This window comes from Lithobates pipiens, unplaced genomic scaffold (genome assembly GCF_037356315.1).
Source record: "Lithobates pipiens isolate NorthernLeopardFrog02 unplaced genomic scaffold, aLitPip1_a1.2 Scaffold_10, whole genome shotgun sequence".
Taxonomy (NCBI): domain Eukaryota; kingdom Metazoa; phylum Chordata; class Amphibia; order Anura; family Ranidae; genus Lithobates; species Lithobates pipiens.
In genome coordinates this window covers 233,185,211-233,198,494 of record NW_027507686.1, presented here as the reverse complement: position 1 = coordinate 233,198,494, position 13,284 = coordinate 233,185,211, and the positions used below count along the sequence as shown (strand labels likewise).

At 41.2% G+C, this 13,284-nt stretch overlaps 1 protein-coding gene across 1 annotated transcript; it reads right to left on the bottom strand.

The window, feature by feature from the left end:
- Positions 1 to 229: 229 nt before the first annotated feature.
- LOC143941135 (olfactory receptor 2K2-like) lies at positions 230 to 12,482 on the bottom strand. The gene is made up of 2 exons (XM_077463135.1): positions 12,381 to 12,482; positions 230 to 8,047 (listed from the first exon to the last, which is right to left on the bottom strand). The coding sequence occupies exon 2, from the start codon at positions 8,044 to 8,046 to the stop codon at positions 7,117 to 7,119; it is 930 nt and encodes a 309-aa protein (XP_077319261.1). The 5' UTR covers position 8,047; positions 12,381 to 12,482; the 3' UTR covers positions 230 to 7,116.
- Between the last annotated feature and the right edge of the window lie 802 nt (positions 12,483 to 13,284).

Here is a 13,284-nt window from a genome sequence, read left to right as displayed (position 1 = left end):
CAGGGGAAAGGGGGGGTGAGCGGGGGAAACCTCTGATAGCCCGCAGCTCGCCTTTCTCCTGTCACAGTGCTGCCGAGTTCTCTGCTGGACTGAGCAGGGAAGAGAGCCCAATGTCACACTACACTGATGGATAGCGATGCAACTGTGCTGAATTTAAGATCCGTTCCCAGATTCCAGGGGGGGGCACTTGACCCCCCTTGCCCCTACCTGCGGACGCCCATGCCTCTGTGTCATTAGCTTGAGATAGCCTCCTCTGGATGAAGCAGGCCTTGTGTGGCAAATAGTAAATTCAGCCTATAAGATTTGGGTAGTAATAGGTCCTTTTCTGGTTTTTGGTAGTACTGTTATTGTAGCCTCATTCATCTGCATTCTTTTGTTGAGGTGGGTAGTGCCCCTCGTTTATTGGCTTCGGTAAAATAAAGAGCAGCTCCAGGAGCAGAACTTCTCCATAATTTTAATAGATATCTATCAGTAAGCCATCATTGTGCTTTATTATTTGAGGATTTCATCACTGCATTTTGTAGCTCTTCAATGGTAATTGGTGAATTGGTGAATTCAACATAGACCTACTGCTTCTTCGACCTGGTACAAAAGCACGTCATAAAAAATTGACAAGAGTGTTTTCAGAACTGTTTAGATTCCCATAGGATAGAGAGGGTATAAGTGAAAAGCTGTCCTGATATAGAGGATTTGGCATCAAAATAAGTGGTACCTGTTTGTGCTTTTGCTGTCATAACCAATACACTGTATGGCACATGATTGCCCCATCCTTATAATATTCCTGGGCTGTAAAGAATCTCTTGTTCCAACTTAGTCACAGAGACATTTTTTATATAACTTTTGAGCATTAGTCTACAGCTTTTGCGTCTCTGGGGTGATTAATTAGCATAAGTTAGTTCACCTCTCTCTATGCTTTCATGATATCTAATTCCCAATGACAAAATGTAATTTTTATGCGTGAGATACTATGTAGAAGAGCTTATGATGTATTCCAGACAATACAACACTATTTCTGTTTCATAATCTTATGTTGACAACTTTTATGTTTGCAATCCTATGGTGAGTTTTTTTTTTCTTGTTATATCATTTTTCTCAATATGCAATGGCTGAAACAAGAGGTGGGGAGGGCAGAATGGACACGTGCCCTGGGCACAGTGTGGAGGGAGATACACTAACAGCTTCAGACTCTTTGTTCTCCTGCGCTTTATTGACAGGAGTGACTGCAGTGTCACTCCTGTCAGAAGGAGCAGGGGGCGTAATAGCTGCTGGAGCTGCTGGACTCTGCTCTCTTCTACCTTAAATTGCAGCCTACTGTGGGCAGAAAAGAGCCGACCTCTGCTGATCACAGCTTAGTCTCAATGAGGTGCTAATGGGAAATTAAGGCAGAAATAAGATCTACATACCTGTGCTCAGATCCTATTAGCTGTACATGCATATAATATACCAGGTGCTAAAGGTGTGTGACCACATAGCAGTGTGCAAAGGGTTCATTCAGTATTTTTAGTGTTAATTTGATTACACCTCTTTAGCGCCTGGTAGATTATATGCATGTACAAGTTACTGGGATCTGAGCACAGGAAAATCTTGTTTCTGTTGTATTGCAGGTCAGTGGCCAGACCTAAACCTTGTAGCTCTCCCCCATTGTGTGTCTGTTTGCCCCATGTTGGCATTGTGTCCACAGTAGCATTTGCAAAGCAGGGTAGGACTGGCTAAAGAGGGATTACTTTAACACAGTTGATCAGCTTAAATATGTATTGCAATGTATGTGAGCTAAATATCCCTATTTTTTTATTGCAAAGTTCGCTAGAAAGAGTATAGCAGTGTGCAGAGGGTTCATCCATAATTTTTAGGGAAATTAAGGCAGACTGCTCCTCTTCCTGTCTTTTCTTGACATGTTGCATATGGTCTGTATTGTGAGTACACAGTGGGGATGGGGCAACTCTGTCCTAGATCTCCCCTCTTCTCCTCAGAACTCTCCAAGGGTCTTTTAGCCTCCTCCTTTCCTTAGGGCTCACCCCCCCCCCCCACCCCGGAGCCCCCAGATCTCTTCTTTGGTTGAATGCACTTTTTTCCTTCTCTTGACACCACCCATACAGGCACTTTTTTCCTTCCATTGACACCACCAAATCAGGGACCTCTTTCCTTCTATTGACACTAACAACACTGGGACCTTTTGCCTTCCATTCACATCACCAACACAGGGACTTTTTTCCTATCATTGACACCACCAATACAGGGACCTTTTACCTTCCACTGACACCACCAATACAGGGACCTTTTACCTTCCACTGACACCACCAATACAGGGACCCTTTTCCTTCCATTGACATCACCAAATCAGGGACCTCTTTCCCCCTATTGACACCACCAACAGAGGGACATTTTTCCTTCCATTGACATCACCAACACAGGGACATTTTTCCTTCCATTGACATCACCAACACAGGGACATTTTTCATTCTAGTGACACCACCAACACAGGGACATTGTTTTCTTACAGTGACTCCACTAAAACAGAGACATTCTTTCCAGTTACTCCACCAACACAGGGACATTTTTCCTTCCATTGACACCACTAACACAGGGATATCTTTCTTTCTAATGACACCACCAACACAGGGACATTTGTTTCTTACAGTGACTCCACTAACACAGAGACATTTTTTCCAGTTACTCCACCAACACAGGGACATTTTTGCTTCCAGTGACCCCACCAACACAGGGAATTTTTTCCAATCGCTCCGACAATGTAGACATTTTTCCTTTCAGTGACACCATTGATGCTAGGACATTTTTTCCTTCACCACTCACAGGCTTAGATAAGGGGGGTCAGGGGTGTTCAACCCCCCCGCAGAGCATCCTGGCAAAATACCCAGACAGTGTCCCTGCTGTTTAGCCTCAGCAACAGCACAGTAGAAGCAATCAGAATTTCAGAGTGCAGCAGCCGGTCCCTCTTCTATTGTGCCCAATCCCCTCAGTTTAATAAGAGGTCCCCCTAAAAAGCATGAATTTACTGCAAGGTCTCACTGAATTTACTGCCTACCACAATATGTTGCCTCTTGCACCTGCTCAACTTGCATAGTAAGGTTAGCTAAAATCCAGTCTTGGGTCTCATTCATACATCCTACATGACCATGGTGCAGCAAGTATACTGCAAATACCTGCACCCGGGATCTCAGATGTTCCAATATCTGCTCAGTCTGTACACCTGCTGCTGTAAACATGAATCCACATGTATTTGCACATCCAGTGGTTACCTGCAGATAGGGATACATTTTTCCCCTCTATAAAATCTCCTCCTAGCCCCCCGATGCACCTTCCAGGTTATTCACTCCCCTCCCTCTCTTTCCCTCTCATCATTTGAAGCTCACTGTATATGTCTATTCTCTCCAACTTCCTTAAGAATTGCTGTGATGTACCGGCCCCCTGGACCATTATCAACTTTCCTTGATGAGTTCTCTGTCTGGCTACCCCACTTTCTGTCTTCAGAAATCCCCACAATCTTTCTCTGTGATTTCAACATCCCTGCTAATACAAACACTCCTGCTGCTTCTAAACTTCTTAGTCTAACCTCTTCATTTGACCTGAAGCAATGGGTACAGGCTTCTACTCATTCTGATGGCAACACCCTTGACCTTGTATTCTCCTACCTTTGCACTCCATGCAACTTCTCATATAATCCTTTTCCTCTTTCCGACCATCACCTTCTTAGTTTCTCTCTCTCCCTGTCTTCCAACACCTTTGCCTCCAATCGCCTAACCATCACCAGTAGAATCTTTTGCAACTTCAACTCTTCTCTCCTCTATTCTGCTGCTGACCGCCCCTATGACAAAATCTCTCCCCTGCCCCAACCAAGCCACTTACATCTACAATAAATACCTGTCCTCCACCCTGGACAAGCTAGCTCCCCTCACTACACACAGAATCAGGCCTCGAACCCCTACAACCCTGGCAAACAGATGACACTAGAATTCTCAAAAAACTTAGTCGCGATCTTGAGCGTCTGTGGCACAAGACCAAGTCTCTCAAAGACTTCAACCAATACAAATCTGCCCTCCAAAAATACTATTCTTTCCTCCACACTGCCAAGTAGACCTATTTTACAACTCTTATTAACACCTTCTTGTCCAGTCCCCGTAAACTTTTCTATACCTTCAACTCTCTACTTCGTCCTCCACCGCCTCCACCCACTGACTCACTCACTGCCCAGGAGATTGCTAATCACTTCAAAAACAAGATTGATACAATCCGTGATGAAATCTCCACTCTAGATAAGACCCCATTACAACAGGTACTCTTAACACTTCCCTTATTCAAAACTGCTACTACAGACGAAGTTGCTAGACTCCTTTCTAACGCCCACCTAACCACCTGCCCCCTGGATCCTATTCCCTCTTAAACACTATGGTCACCATCTGACTCTATCCTACACTCTCTAACTCACATCTTCAATCTCTCCCTCACCTCTGCCATTTTCCCCAATGCTTTAAAACATGCACTGGTCATCCCCATACTTAAAAAGCCGTCCTTGGACCCTACCAATCTTAACAACCTACGCCCTATCTCCTTGCTCCCATTTTCCTCTAAACTCCTTGAATGCATAGTTTACAACCAACTGAGTGACTATCTCATTAAAAACAACCTTCTTGATCCCCTTCAATCTGGATTTTGCCCTCAACACTCAACAGAAACTGCTCTTTTAAAACTCACAAATGACCTACTAACAGTAAAAACCAACAGGCACTATTCTGTACTCTTCTGGACCTTTCAGCTGCCTTTGACATGGTTGACCACCCCCTACTCCTCAAAAAACTTTACTCCCTTGGTCTCCGTGACTGTGCTCTTCAGTGGCTCTCATCCTACCTATCCCAATGCATCTTCAGTGTCACTTACAATTCTACTTCCTCCACTCCTCTTCCCTTCTCTGTCGGAGTCTCCCAAGGTTCTGTTCTTGGACCTCTTTTATTTTCAATCTACACCTCTTCCCTGGGTCAGCTGATAGCCACTCATGGCTTTCAATATCATTTTTACGCTGACGACACACAAATCTATCTCTCCACCCTCAACTCACTCCATCAGTCTCCTCACGCATCACCAACTTACTAACAGACATATCTATATGAATGTCACAACACTTCCTCAAACTCAACTTGTCCAAAACCGAACTTATAATATTTCCTCCCCCACGCGCCTCTTCCCCTGACTTCTCTGTCAAGAGCAATGGCACAACCATCCACCCATCCCCACATGTCAGGGTGCTAGGTGTTATCCTGGACTCTGAACTCTCCTTTCAGCCCCACATCCAATCACTTTCCAAAGCTTGCCGCCTCAACCTCCGAAACATCTCTAAACTACGTCCCTTTCTAACCAATGAAACCACAAAGCTCCTGATTCACTACCTGGTTATCTCTCGCCTTGACTACTGCAACTCCCTCCTCATTGGCTCACCTTTAAATAACTATCCCCCCTTCAGTCCATCATGAGTGCTGCTGCCAGACTAATCCACCTTACAAACTGCACAGTGTCTGCTACCCCTCCCTGCCAATCCCTCCATTGGCTGCCACTTGCCCAACAAATTTAATTCAAAATACTAACACTTACTTACAAAGCCATCCACAACTCTGCCCCCAGCTACATCACTGGCCTAGTCCCAAAATACTAACCTAATCACCCACTTCGTTCCTCCCAAGACCTCCTGCTCTCTAGCTCCCTCATCACCTCCTCCCACATCTGCCTCCAGCCTCGCCTATCCTCTGGAACTCCCTACCCCAACCTGTCAGAATGTCTCCAAATTTAACCACTTTTAGGCGATCCCTGAAAACTTTCCTCTTCAGAGAAGCCTATCCTGCCTCCATCTAACAACTGCACTATTTTCTCCATTAGCTCATCCCCCACAGCTATAACCCTTTTGTATAACTTGACCCTCCCTCCTAGATTGTAAGCTCTAACGAGCAGGGCCCTCTGATTCCCCCTGTCTTGAATTGTATTGTATTGTAATGTCTACCCTAATATTGTAAAGCTCTGCGTAAACTGTCGGCGCTATATAAATCCTGTATAATAATAAAAATAATAATAATCCACATGTATTTGCACATCCAGTGGTTACCTGCAGATAGGGATACAATTTTGCCCTTGGATAAAATCTCTCTGCATCCAAGGTCAGAAATTTGTCCCCAACAGCAGGTAACCACTGTGACCCATGGTTTCTTAGTGTGACGCTCAGGCTCAGTTGATGTAAGGAGTAATGTAGATACCCAATGTGCTGCAGGAGTGCTGGCAAGGGAAGGAGCTCATCCCAGCTCCTGTAGTCACTGAAGGAAAGAGAGAAAAAAACACCCCTGGTGCTACACATCCACAGAGTCCTATGGTAATATAGTAGCGATGGGAGAGACAACCTCAGCCTGCGTTCCCGCCAGGCTACACCCCAATGTGTTTTGCTTTGTCCCCAGGAGCTTAAACATGGGGACCACTAGATGTACAGATACATGTTAACAGCAGTGGTACTTTTCAGCCCATCACTCAGGTGAACAGGCTGAGCAGCTGACAAAAATTGGAACATCTGGGATTCTGGCTGTAGGTATTCATGGTATATTTGCCATTCCATGGCCATTTAGAACATATGAATGAGATCTAAAGCCTGGTTCACATGGTGATTTTTTTTTAGTTCAACCCAGCTGGCTGAACAAAAAAAAACTAGGGGGCTTAGGAGGTGCTCACTGTACTAATGAGTACACTACCACACCATAGCTACGTGCATTGTGTTCTATTCAGTTGAATGGGGATCATTTTTGCTGCACTGCATTGCAAAGCCTCATGGCCCCTTTCTGCTGTCACATGTTTTTACCATTTCTCCTCCAACATAAAAGTGTAAATTATGTTTGAAAGACCTGAACCCCCCCCCCCCCCCAGGAAAAAAATTATCTACGGTACTGTCGCCACTGTTAGCCTCTTCTTTGTCACTACCACAAACATTGGTATTATTTCAGCCGATACCAAAGACATCAGATACATTGCTGAGCGCATTGCCTCTATTAGCCCCATCCCCTCTTCCAAAAGGTGGGGAGGCACAGTTTGCCACCTTCACCCTGAGCCCTGGAAGACCTTGTCCCAGCACTGCTATACACAATTGCACAAAACCTTTTTTAGAGATGATTTAACTTCCTTATTTCGTAGTGTATAAATCAATGGGTTCAACATTGGTATAATTATTGCATAAAATACAGCAAAAAGTTTATTTATCTCAGGAGATACCTCGGATTGAGGTTTCATATAAGTGGCCATAGCTGAGCCAAAAAACATGGTAACAACAGTTATATGAGAGCCACAAGTGGAAAAGGCCTTTCTTTGTCCTGCAGAAAAGCTTATTCTAAAAATGGCTCTAAGTATTTTAATATAGGTAATGATAATAAAATTAATAGGTGCAATTAAAATAATGATACCACTAACAAAAATCACAAGTTCAACGATTTTCGCATTTCCGCATCCCAATGATAATACTCCTGGTAGTTCACACAAAAAATGGTCAATTACATTATTTACACAAAGATCCCCATTTAACGCTAGGGTTACAGGAAGAGTAGATAGGAGAAATGAAAAAATCAATGCTCCTGCAGCTATCTTCATACACAAGGATCTGTTGATGATTGTAGAATAGTGTAAAGGGTAACAAATTGCTATATAGCGATCATAGGCCATTATGGCTAAAAGAATACATTCTGTTTCTCCCAATGAAAGAGCCATGTACATTTGTGTAGCGCATTCTCCAACCAAAATATTCTTTTTGACTGACAACATATCTCTCAGCATCCGTGGTATAAGTGAAGATGAGTAGCAGATGTCCAAGATAGATAGATAAGTGAGAAAAAAATACATTGGAGTGCGAAGAGTTCTGTCAGCGATCGTAGCCAAGATAATAAGAGAATTTGCAATTAAAATGATCAGGTACATGATCAAAACTATCGGAAAAAGCATGGTTTGTATATTGGGATTACTGGAGAGTCCAAGAAGGATAAATTCTTTGATGATTGTGTCATTTATCCAAGCCATTCTGTAAAGTAAAAAGTTACAAAAATAATATTTATTACACTGGATAGCAAAGATTTTGCTTCCTTAATACTTTTTGGTGCCTGTGACAGACCCAACCGGGACAGGCAGGGGCGTCCGCAGAACTTTTTTCAGGGGGAGGCATAATTTTAGGATCACCCATGCACCACCCCTTTTCGACAATGTCATTATCACATTATCACGGTCAGAGACTACAGACATAGTACAGTCCCTAGGATAAGTAATCCCCATGTCCCATGATGCTCCCCTCTCCTAGTTTCCTTTGATTGGCCCATATTGGTTATGGCCAATAGGGAAGGAACGGAGCCCGTACCTGATAGCAACGCAACTGTGCTGAATTTAAGATCTGATCCCTGATTCCGGGGGGGGGGGGGGGCACTTGACCCCCCTTGCCCCTACCTGCAGATACCCACGGGGTCAGGGGCTTTTGGGGGGGACTAGGGTCAAGCCTCCTACCCACTGATTATGGCCCATGAAGAGACTGAGGTCTTTTTCTTGCTTCTTCTGGTCAGAGCATGGACAAGAGCTCAGTTAGTTGGATCTGTCACAGTGCCTCTAATAGATTTTTGGCTGGTAATCACCAAATTAACCTGTAATTAACATACTGTTTTATAGAAACCTTCTGTTTTTGCCATTTGCAATACCTGTCGGCTACGCTGCGTATCGGCAGATTGCCTCCATTAGGCAGCTAGACAGACTTCTGCCCAGGCTGGGAAAAGGGGGTAAATAAATTTTTTCTGTTCCCAGGCTTTTTAGCCCCAGCCTACCCATTCTGTGATATACACAGTGGCAACCCGTCAATACAGGGCACAGAGGCGCCGCCCCCCTAATCCGTGTATCAGGCCCCTAATCTACATGCAGGGCGCCGGACACATTGATTTCAACTGGGGTTTTTTTTTTTTAAGCTTGTGATTAGAGCCTGAGGCTCTAATTGCCTTCAAAAAAGGATGAGATCGGTGGAGCAGAGCATGGTGCCCTGAGCCCACCCAGTTGTGTGACCAGGTACGTAAACCAGCGCAGAACAGCTGCCCTGCCACAGTATATGAGCGATCGTTAAGTGGTTAATTTTATCATTTACTTAAATATGACAACTTCCAAAAACTTGCTATGTCTCTTACTAAATACCTTGGATTGTCTACTTTCCAAAAAGGGCTAATTTGGGCTGTATTTGTACTGTCCTGGCATTTTAAGGGCATCAAGAAACAGTACATCAGGATGAATAATTTTTCAAATATACTGTGTATACCATACAGTAGTTTGTGAATGCTATAGCTTTTCTACAGTCTAAATAATATACACTGATTGGGATTTTTTTTTACTACAAAATTGTAGCAAAATAAATTCGATTTTATTGAATATGTTTAATGACAGAATGTAGAAAATATCCTTTTTTTCAAAATTTGTAGTATTTTTTTATTTATATCACAAAAAAATAAAAAATCCAGTGGTGATCAAAAAGAAATCTCTATTTGTGTGAAAAAAAATGATAAAAATGTAATTTGCGTACAGTGTTGCATGACCGTGCAATTGCCAATTAAAGTAGCACAGTGCTGAATAGCAAAAAATGCCCCGAATATGAAAGGGGCAAAATCTTCTGGAGCTTACGTGGTTAATGTAAAGAAGACCAAGATTCACTTCATCTCAGACTTTAGTAAATCAGTCTTGTTTGTTCATACAGTATATGCACAAACTTCTGTTAAGGGGCTGCATTTGTCCAGGTCTCCTGCTGAGTGCTTTGTGTCTCAAGACTGTGACTGCCATGATCTCCTAGTTGGCACCCCTCCTTTTTTTGTTTTAAATCTCCCCTGTCCAACCACCGTCACTCGTACATGTGCACTCTATCATCGGTGAAGCAAAATTTCAAAATTATATTGCAGGCCACAGTGTCTGATGTGAATTATTATTATTATACAGGATTCATGTAGCGCCAACAGTTTTGTGCAGTGCTTTAAAATATAACCACGTGACCTCCGGAAGATTTTACCACCTTCATGACCAGGCTATTTTTTTGCTATTCGGAACTGAGCTACTTTGACAATTGCACGGTCATGCAACACTGTACCCAAATAAAATTTATATAATTGTTTTACACAAATAGAGCTTTCTTTTTGGTTGATCACCTCTGCGTTTTTTTCTTTTTTGTGCTATGTGAAAAAAGACCAAGATTTTTGAACGAACAAACAATTTTGTTTTACTTTTTGCTACAAAACAAATCCAATAAGAATTTTAAAAAATCTAATTTATTCATAAGTCAAAGTCCAGACCTAAATCCAATTGAGAATCTGTGGTAAGACTTGAAAATTGCTGTTCACAGATGTTCTCCATCCAATCTGATAGAGCTTGAGATATTTTGCAAAGAAGAATGGGCAAATACTTCACTCTCTATGCAAAACTGGTAGAGACATTCCCAAAAAGTTTTGCAGCTGTAATTGCAGTGAAAGGGGGTTCTACAAAGCATTGACTCAGGGGGGCTGAATAGAAATGTACACCACACTTTTCACATATTTATTTGTAAAAAAAAGTTGAAAACCATTTATCATTTTCCATTGTCCACTTCACAATTATGTGCCACTTTGTGTTGGTCTATCACATAAAAATCCCAATAAAATGCATTTACGTTTTTGGTTGTAACATGACAAAATGTGGAAAATTTCAAGGGGTAGGAATACTTTTTCAAGGCATAAAAAACAAAAAAAACAAAAACCTATAATGCAATCGCAGATTATCAACCTTCCAGCCAATAAATTCTTTATACTAAAATGGCATGTAACATCACATATTAAATGATGAACAATTCCAATAACATCATTATGAAAACATAATCATTTAACTGAAATGTTAAAAAAAAAAAGAATATGGAATGCCTCAAAGATCAATGGGCTGTTTTAAACTGATATTTTTTTATCTAGCTGCATTAAAACAAGAATAGCTAATACCTTGGGCTTGTATGTCCAAAATGAATAATTTAACTTTGAGCAAATTATTTATCTGAGCAGGTGCCAGGAATTACTTACAAACATCTAAATTATCTAGCAATATTCTTTATTGAGACCCTGTAACATAATGATTTAAATAAAATAAATAAATTATCCTTCGTTTTGTATTTCCTATGAAACATTTTACACCTATATCAGGTTATTAAAGCTTTAGCTTAAAACCCAGGTTTACCATTACCATGGGTTAGATGTGAAGTAGGATTCTCTTAAAACAAAAATGGGTTTTTTGGGGGCTTTCATTTATAGTATTTGCAGGGTTTATTAGTTTTTGTTGATAGGGCCAATTTTTTTGGTTATTTTTTGCAGCAGGGTTTCCTTTTTTAAAAAATTGGGCTTTTTTTTAGGGGTGCTATTTTCAGGGTTTTATTTAATTCATTTTTTGATAGGGCCTTTTTCAAGCATGAGGTTCTCAAACTGACCATCCGTTTTTGGAGCAGCCTGTGCAGCCTTTTGTCACAGAACACGGCTGCATCATTTGCAAGAAAATAAAACTGTAAGATCAGTGTGCACCAAAACCACTTTATATCAGTCAAATCCACCGCAGCTCTCTATTTTCATAAATAAAATAGAAGTTAGGCTCACACCAGTTAGACCTAATATCCATGATTAAAATAGTCTTGCTGCTGGCCACATTTAGACTCCTCTATCCTCTACAGTATCTTCATTCCCCAGTCTGTGCTCTTTGTCTCTTGTAAGTTTAGGCCTAGCCTTGCTATTTAACCCCTTCCCACCTAAGGGTAAAATAAATCTTAATGCTTAAACACAATTTTACAACTTTGACATGTGCTAGTAAAACCGTATATATCATCACATCTACTTTGTGCATCGAGGTAGATTATACCTTGTTTTTTTTTTCAGGACAAATTGGGCTTTCATTTGGTGGTAAATGGTAAAGGATATCTCCTGACCGTTTTCTATTATCAAAGGAAAACTGGCCTAAAATAGTAAAAATAATAATAATAATAATAATTTAGCTGTATATTTCTTGCTACTACCATAGCCTTTCACCAAAGAAAAGCCCAAAATAAATTCTCCTGCTCCTGATAATAATGTTGTTTGTACCCATAGTATGGCCCAGAAACAATGGTGTGCATTTTTTTTTTATCCTACCTAAAACACACTGACACTAAAAAAACAAAACATAAAAAATGAAAGATGTAAGCATTCAGTAGTAGACAATCACAAACAACTAGTTACAAGAGAAGAAAAAAATAAACTATAATGCAAAAGCAGATTATCAACCCTCTAGCCAATAAATTCTTTATACTAAAATGGCATGTAACATCACATATTAAATGATGAACATTTTACATCAATTACCAATTACATCATTATGAAAACATATTCATTTAGGGGAAATGTTAACAAAACAAAAAGGTAAGCAACTTTCAGGAATATGGCATGCCTCAAAGATCAATGGGCTGTTTTAAAGCGATATTTTGTTTTATGTAGCTGCATTAAAACAAGAATAGCTAATTCCTTGGGATTGTATGTCCCAAATGAATAATTCCACTTTGAACTAATTATTTATCTGAGCAGGTGCCAGAAATTACTTACAAACATCTAAATTATCTAGTATTACTTTTTTATTGAGACCATGTAATATAATAAAATAAATCAATCAATCAAATCTTCTCCTTTGTTTTCTATTACCAGATACCATTATCTGTGGTTTTTGAATTCTTGTAGCTCTGCCTGTATTCTTATTTTCTAGTACATTTTGATAGCTTCTCCCTCATTAAAAATGTCCTGCTGCTGGCCAATTCTTGTTCTCTTAATTCTCAGTTAAAGTTTGATAAAATTTAACCAGCAGCAAGAAATATTTGCATCATCTGAAAGAGGGATAGCCTCAATGAACTACTGGTCAAACTGGGCCTTTCATCACTCAATGTGTCGCTGCTTAAGATTAGGAATGAGCCCCGAGGTAACAGTGTGGCCCCGCCCCCCTCTGACGCTACGGGGAATCCATAGGAATGTTGCCATGCATCAGAGGGGGCAGGGTCACCCAGCGACATCACCGTTTGTCCCCGCCCTCAGTTATAAAAGAGCTGTCAAAGCGAAGATGCGTTATACGGCGGGAGCCTCCCATGGAGGTCGGTTGCGTTTTTCCTTTTTTGCTCCATCGGCGGAGCAGGAGAAGAAGAAGGACACTTTGTGGGACAGTTTTTTTTTTTTTTAAATAAAGGGCTTGTCCCCAAGCCGTGTCATGTAATTTTTACCATTT

Excerpts from the sequence above, each read along its gene's own strand:
- LOC143941135 (XM_077463135.1), bottom strand. The coding sequence starts at position 8,046 with ATGGCTTGGATAAATGACACAATCATCAAAGAATTTATCCTTCTTGGA.